Consider the following 7,606-nt stretch of genomic DNA (forward strand, 5'->3'; position numbering starts at 1 on the left):
TAGCTCCCCCTGCTGGCCTCACTAATACCACTTCCAGCAGCAACCTTAGTTTTCCTCAGGAGGTCTCCCATCCAGGTACTGGCCATGCTCAACCCTGTTTATCTTAAAGAACATAGAACAACATAGGAACAACATAGAACAACATAGAACATAGCAAGCCAGACCATCCAATTTGTAGGCAAGAAAAAAATATTGGAACATGTATCTGACAGGTGTTCCTTGTTACCCAGGTGTGTCCTGTTAGATTGACTGCTTAAACAATAAATAGTTCTGACCATCCACTCTTGGTTTTGGCGTTCAGTTTTACCTGTGAAGACTGTATTTGTTATAAAAAAGGATAAGCCAACATGAAGATCAGAGAGCTGTCTATGGGAGAAAACCATATCATTTTGAAGATGTGAAAAGAGGGAAAATCAATCAAAGGCATTGCACAAACATTATGCATAGCCAATACAACAATTTGGAATGTCCTGAAAAAGAAAGAAACCACTGGTGTACTGAGCAACAGATACTAAATGGGTAGAGGAAAACCCCCCAAAAAAGCAGTCAGTGACATCACCAACCTCCACGGGGCAGGGGTGAAGGAATCACAATCCACCGTTCAAAGAAGTCTTCAAGAGCAGAAATATAGAGGGAATGCGACAATATGCAAACCACTTATCAGCAGTAAGAATCGTAAAGCCAGACTGGAATTTGCAAATAAATACAAAGATGAGCCACAAGTGTTCTGTAACCACGATTAACCTCTACCAAAGTGATGGAAAGGTGTCCAAAACATATAAACTCTTCTGTGAAACCTGGTGGAAGTAGTGTCATGGCTTGCATGGCTGCTTCTGGACCAAGATCACTAATCTTTATTGAAGATGTAACTCATGATGTTAGCAGCAGAATGAATTCAGAAGTTACAGGAACATATCTAAATGCCAATTTACAGAGAAACGCATCCAAATGAATCGGGAGGAACTTCATCATGTAGCAAAACAATTATTCAAAACACACTGCCAACTCAACAAAGGACTATATTAGGGGGGAAATGGGAAGGTTTTAGACCAGAGTTTGGGAAGTTTGGGAAATGGGAAGGTTTTAGACCAGAGTTGAATCAGTTATTGCAAGCAAGGGATATGTAACCAAATATTAAATGTTATTTACTTTATTTTAGGAAGATTGATCTGTTCCTATACTTTTACTCGCCCAGAAGTTGGGTGGTCTGATACAAAAGGTTCCATGTTTTATGTTGTTTAACACATCTAGATGAAAATCCCAGGACATAAAAGCTGAAATCCTAATTTCACTTTTGAGCTCAAACCCGAATGTTTTTGGTGCATAGCACAAACAAATGAATTGGCCTTGGCGTTCCAAGAGTTTCAATGTATATGAGTTAAACATATAGCATATATATTGTATATGTATATATATATATATATATATATATATATATATATATATATATATATATATATATATTGTACTGTATATGAGTTAAATATATAGCAGGAGTTATATTTAGTATATGTAGTAGACCTTATTTAGTATTCTGCCTTGCTAATCTCTCATCAGTTGCTGTCATTAACTCCAATAGTATCAGTGTTTCCTGATAAACTAATAAAGTCTAAACTAAGCAATACCAAATTACAATGCATGAGGTAGGAAAATGTACTTTTGTTCAGTGAAGAGTTCTTCTCAAGTTATGCTTCAGTGCATCTCACTGCCTTGGGCCAGGTCCAAAAAATTGCCTCTGACTTACTAATTAAGAGCACAACCCACTGCTAGGTGGTCATTTCCAGTATGCTCACTCACTCTTACCCTCATGAAGGGATAATTATTGCACGTACAAAACTTTGCAGTCTTATTTATCTGCCTGATGAAAAATGTTCACGTTTTCATCTTCATACACAATACTTTCCGTCTTATTTTTGCTTTAGCAGTGCAATTTGCTTTCACCTCAATCCATGACTATCTTAACTGGAAATGTTACATGAAAGTGGAATCAGATTTGGAACGAGTGCACTTGGTGGGAAGAGGTGTTTTGTTCCCGCGCTGCTCCACAAGAGTCGATAGATTAATTAACAGTGACTTACCATACAAAGCGCTTTGAACCGGGTGTGTGTGTGTGCGCTGACCACAGCCGCCGTGACGTGAAGACTTTGACCCCCACCCCCTTAAGCAGTCATTAGAATACGAGTCCTTGCTGGTGACAGGCCAAAATTGCAAAAAAGCAACACACACACACACACACACACACACACACACACACACACACACACACACACACACAACCCCATGTTTCTAACATTCTTCTAATGGCCCCATGTTCTAGTCACTAAGTCACACTTGGAGCACGTTCTCAAGGCTAAGCAACGTAATGTTTCGTCTCAGATCACGCTAGACAAAACGGCACGTATAAGCGACTGAAAGGATTTTACAGTAATTGAGGGAAGTTGAAGATGACTCAATTTGTATACGTGCAAGAAACCAATAAAATGTTCTGCCATGTAGACCATTGGGCATAAATAAGTGATAATCATCACACCTGTGTCAAACATGTAGCTCGTCTAGGTGCCGCTTTTTTAAAGTGAAGGGGAAAAACGTTTTTCATTTTCCATTCGCTATCAAAACAGAATTAAAAGTGTCTTGGGTAGAATTTGGGCTCTAGCAGTTGGTTACAAGGTAAACTACAAAAACACTGGAATGATTTGTTTACTCTAGAACTCCACCTCCCTTCCGCACCCACGTTAACAATGCCCCGCCCCCTAGAATCTATGTGAGCAGCTAGCTAGCCTTCCATCATCATGCTACTTGGCAAGTTATGACAAATATGCAAGATGTTACTACTTTGAATAAAGTACTGATTTGTTGATAGTTGGTTGATTGGAGGATGCTTCAGAATGGCTATTATTATTATTATTATTATTATTATTATTATTATTATTATTATTACCCTGTGGTGGATTGGCTTCCCATGGATGCACTCCTGCTTTGAGCCCCGTATTCCCGGGAGATGCTCTAGATCCACAATGACCCTGAAATCTCTTCTCCATCAGCAGGGCTCTCCATGTTGGAAATGCAACTCCTAGAATTAATCCTGTTTGATTTTTTGCAGAAGATCTGTTGCCCTGAACTTCATAACTTGTCTAATTAGGGAGTGTGAAAAAACAACCAAGGAGTCCAGGACATACCAGTCGTTCTGATCTCATGGTTTGAACAGTGATGTGTGCTTGTTTTTTCTCAACTGAAAATCAAATCATTTCTTTACAGTGTGTGATTTTCGGCCTGCCTGGAAAACGTAACAGTTTAAAAGCCAGCTTAAGCATTAAGTCATTTCTAACAGTTACCACTTTAATACAGTAAAGTGTTGTAATGAGTGTGTTAAAGCCTGAAGGCACTAAGGGGGTCATGAAATGTAGTAACTTAAAGAGGAATGTGAGTGTATGAATGCATATCCGTACAACCTCTCATACAAACCCTGCTTCTCTCGATTTCAACTTAGAAACGAGTGTAAATTACTATGAGAGCGAAAGAAAAGTAAGAAAGCGACAGTGTGAGAAAAAACAGGAGGCTCTTTGACGTGATTACTCCCTCGATAACCTAAGTCACGCTATTCCCACAAATTCCTAATGCATTCAGACACAGAGAGGGAGACGTGTAAACATTAACGCTGAATTAAGCTGACAGCCCAACACACACAAGCTAAGTCATGGCAGGAGCCCACAGGTGCATCTTGAAGTTACCCAAAGCCTCTCACACACCTGTATGCATTCTGCTTTAGAGCTCTCAGAGTCTATTATCTACTTCTGAAGGTCCTAACCTGGTGTCTTGTTCATGACTGGGAGAATGTTTGTTGCATTTTGGTGCATGCTAACCACGGTGCCTTTAGATAAACAAATCTGTGTTCTGTATAGTTGGTTAACCTCTCACTCCGAACACATGGAAAATTTGCAGAGGCCCTTGTCGGCTCGTTTAATGGAGAAGCACTGTTACCAGACTGAGTCGGCATTCACGTACTTTACTCATGCATCAAGTTCAAATAAACAAAACCTACTTGTTCGTGTGGCGTTCAAATTGCAGCGTGTGGCGTAAACGTGGCACGTGCCAAGGCAGTTCTATTGGAGATCTGACTTCCTGAGAAGTATAGTTTAAGCAAACACCTGACCGAATTCTGAATTGTCCATCTTTTCAGGAAGCCTCGATTGCCTCAGTTACATGGCTTGTCTTCAGGAAGGTAGATCTCCAGAAGGAGAGTTAAAAAGTGAGTTCTTGACACCATGCCTAGATACACATCCCTTGCCATTTCCCCACTCTAGGACATCTGATCCAGCTCGTTAATTAAAAGTCAGAGTGAGATCAGGTGTGTAAGGAGCACATAAACCTTAAAACAGTTTAAATGTAGATTATATGATTGTTTCTCAAAACTGCACCAGTGCTACACTCCAACTGCACTGGACAGAGATATGTGGATTATAAACCCATGGAGAGATTCGTGTTGTGTAGTGCACGAGCTGCAGGAGCAGAAATGAGAAATGTTTGGTGTATATTTCTCAATTGTAATTAAGAAAAGTGTGGTGATGATGATGATTATTATTACTGAAACGTTTTAGAACCTTTTAGACTGAAACATGTTCATACTCTGTTCTTCCCCTGGCCCGTGCGTCATAACGCATCACGCGTAAAAGGCGCACGAGCGCTACACAGACACATACACGCATTGGAAATGCGGGCAATACTTTGAAAATGTATATATATATGTGCTCGTATTTCTGCAGCGCTGAGCAAAGGCGCGTGATGGAGAAAATGGGAAAAGACAGACCCACCTTTTTTGAACTCCTCGAGCATGGCGTCCAGTTTAGTGTCGTTGAAGACAAAGTGCAGCGGGTGGCTGTAGAACTTTGTGACAGTCTTGAGCGGCGTGCAATCGTCCGGGTCCACGAAAGCCAGGTCCTTGACCAAGAGCATGTCAATGATGTTGGAGCGCTCCTCCTCGAACACGGGAATGCGCGTGTAACCGCTCTCCATGATCTCGCTGACCGTGGCGAAGTCGAGCGCGGCATCAGCCGCCAGCATGAAGCAGTCACGCAGCGGCGTCATCACGTCCTCCACGGTCTTGGTGCGCAGCTCGAGCGCGCCCTGGATGATGTTCAGCTCCTCCTTGACCAGGTCGTTGTACGGGTCGGTGACGCGCAGCATCTCGAGCAGCTTCTCGCGGTTGTACACGGTGCCGATCTCCTGCCCGAGGAGGTAGTCGAGCAGCTTGCTGACTGGGTACGAGGCGGGAAACGTGAGCAGCATGAAGAACTTGGTGAGAAAGATTGTGTTGGCGCCCACGGCGAGCCCGTGGCGCGAGCATATCGCCTGCGGCACGATCTCGCCGAAGATCACGATACCGATCGTGGACATGACCACGGCGATCAGGCCGTTTCCGGCGATGTCATCCAGAAGGATGGTGAGAGTGGTGTTCACGAGCACGTTCCCTAACAGCAGCGAGCACAGCAGGTAGTTCCCCTGGCTGCGCACCGGTTCGATTTTGCGCGCGTAGTTCTTCTCGCGCTCGGTGCCGCAGTTCTGCACGATCTGCAGCTCCATCGGGTCGAGCGCCATAAGCCCCAGGTTTAAGCCGCTGAACATACCGGAGAGGCAGAGCAGCATGGAGATGAAAATCACCTGGAGCCAAAAGGGGAGCAGAAACTTCCTCTCCTCCACCACGATCACTTTGGTGTCCTCACCTTCATGGTATATCCACGTGCTTTCTGTCCACGGGTCGTGCGTGCCAGCCGGCGTAGATGTGGCGATGCACAGGTAATACGCTTTGCTTCTCTCGGTCTTCCTCAACGGCTTGACCTCGATCTCCACCACCCCGGACGTCTTGCGGCTCAACACGATGTTGGGCAAGATTAAGATGTCCGATGTCCTGATGCCGCACGGGTGCAAGCCAGACGTTTCCTCGTGGCTCTTGTTGTCGCCGTTGAAGTTGTCAAGGCTGGCAACGGCGCGACTCCGCTCGTGCTCTGTGAACGCGATCTTGGACCACGTCTCGTTGTTGATGTTGTGCCCGTACACGCGCAACTTGACCCGGGAGCGCTCGCTCACCCGCAGATAGCCCCTGTCCATGAACGAAATGTCGTCTGTGTCCTCCAGGCGCAAGCCGATGATGACGGTCTCCTCTCCCCCGCCTTCTTTGGCGCGCGTCGGCGCAATTAAGTAGACGGTTAAGAGAATCAGTGTCGCGGCTCGGACCGGGACAAGTGACGCCATTTTTGCAGCCACCGACGGCTCTGCCATGTTGACAACCCGCTTGAATGAAAATGGCTTTAAAAAAAAAAAAAAGAGGAAAGAAAAAGTCAGAGCCAATCGGAGTGCGGCTTCATCTCAGCTGCACATTAGCCTCGGCTCAGCAGCTGCTTGGCTCCACAACTCGGCAAAAACTGACTCCACTTCAGCGCAATCTCGTGCCTCTTCTCCAAGTCCCGGTTACAGGCGACTCCGGCGACCAATCAGTGCTCAGGGGTGGAGAGTTGATGTCTGGAACGACCAATCAGAAGCCGACAATCAGGACCGCTACATGCGAATGAGCTCGGGCTGAAGTTTCCGCGTGACTTTTTTTTTTTGGCGTTAATTAACAGGTTCGTGACAGCATCCTGCGATTGGAAGCCGTTTATAAGGTTAAAACAATTAAGGATGAGCAAAATACATCACCACAAAGCTGTGTTTAAGTAGGTAATACTGTTTGACCAATAGTTCATTCTTTACTACAACAGCAAAATACACACTTCTGATCTCCATATGAATAAACAACTGGACAGGATGTGTTTATTCATATACACACACATATACAATGCATGAATGGATGGCTACCACTTGGTTTGGTTGCTGTAAATATCTCCTTCTGTTATTCTGCACCTTGTTGGATTTTTGCACCTACAGTAATTACATGACACTGTATTTTTTTTTGCACCTAATCACTGAGGCCTTTTTGCACTGTTTTAATTGTTATTATGTGTTGAATGTTATACCTCTGTCTAGTCCTTCAGCGTCCTTTGCAGCTGTAGCACCTACAGTTCCCCTTGAAGATCAATAAAGTGCATCTATCAGTCTAGATCTAACTAGTTGATCTCTTTTATTAAGAGATGAAATGTTAAACAGTTAGAATAGTGACCGGTGATTTGCTTCCATTTATTTATTTATTTATTTGTTTGTTTATTTATACATCACCAGCATCATGTTCACTGTAGGACGATATGCACGTGTTGTGCTTCACTGTCTCCTTATTGTTTGACCTATCTGTGCTGAAGAGTCATGCATAATACACACAATCCGATCAATTGACAGTCCATTTTGTTACCTCATCACCGTTATAGAAATTCAATATGCTCTGTGCCTTCTTTAGGCAACTACTGCAGGCTATGAAATGCCTCGAGATGGACGAGTAAAAGTGATCACATGCGGGGGCTGTCAAATGTTTTGTTGCCAAGGACCCCTTTAACGGTAATTTAACATTTAAATGTGTACAATAATATTATGTATATTCATTAGAGCCAGAGAGCTTTCTATTCCTGATCTTTCAAGCAACAGAACGCATTAGGTAAATTATTTATACGCCTAGTTGTTTTTGAGT

At 43.7% G+C, this 7,606-nt stretch overlaps 1 protein-coding gene across 2 annotated transcripts in view; it reads right to left on the reverse strand.

Annotated features, from left to right (window-relative positions):
• cnnm2b (cyclin and CBS domain divalent metal cation transport mediator 2b) overlaps positions 1 to 6,644 on the reverse strand; it is a 33,101-nt gene extending 26,457 nt beyond the window's left edge. Inside the window, exon 1 of one of the 2 annotated variants that reach the window (XM_017456863.3) lies at positions 4,809 to 6,644. In XM_017456863.3, coding sequence (XP_017312352.1) covers positions 4,809 to 6,273 — 1,465 coding nt within the window. In that variant the 5' untranslated portion in view covers positions 6,274 to 6,644. The remainder of the gene's footprint in view (positions 1 to 4,808) is intronic. The other variant, XM_017456865.3, reaches the window with a different exon arrangement.
• Between the last annotated feature and the right edge of the window lie 962 nt (positions 6,645 to 7,606).

Source organism: Ictalurus punctatus, chromosome 26, assembly GCF_001660625.3.
Source record: "Ictalurus punctatus breed USDA103 chromosome 26, Coco_2.0, whole genome shotgun sequence".
NCBI lineage: Eukaryota > Metazoa > Chordata > Actinopteri > Siluriformes > Ictaluridae > Ictalurus > Ictalurus punctatus.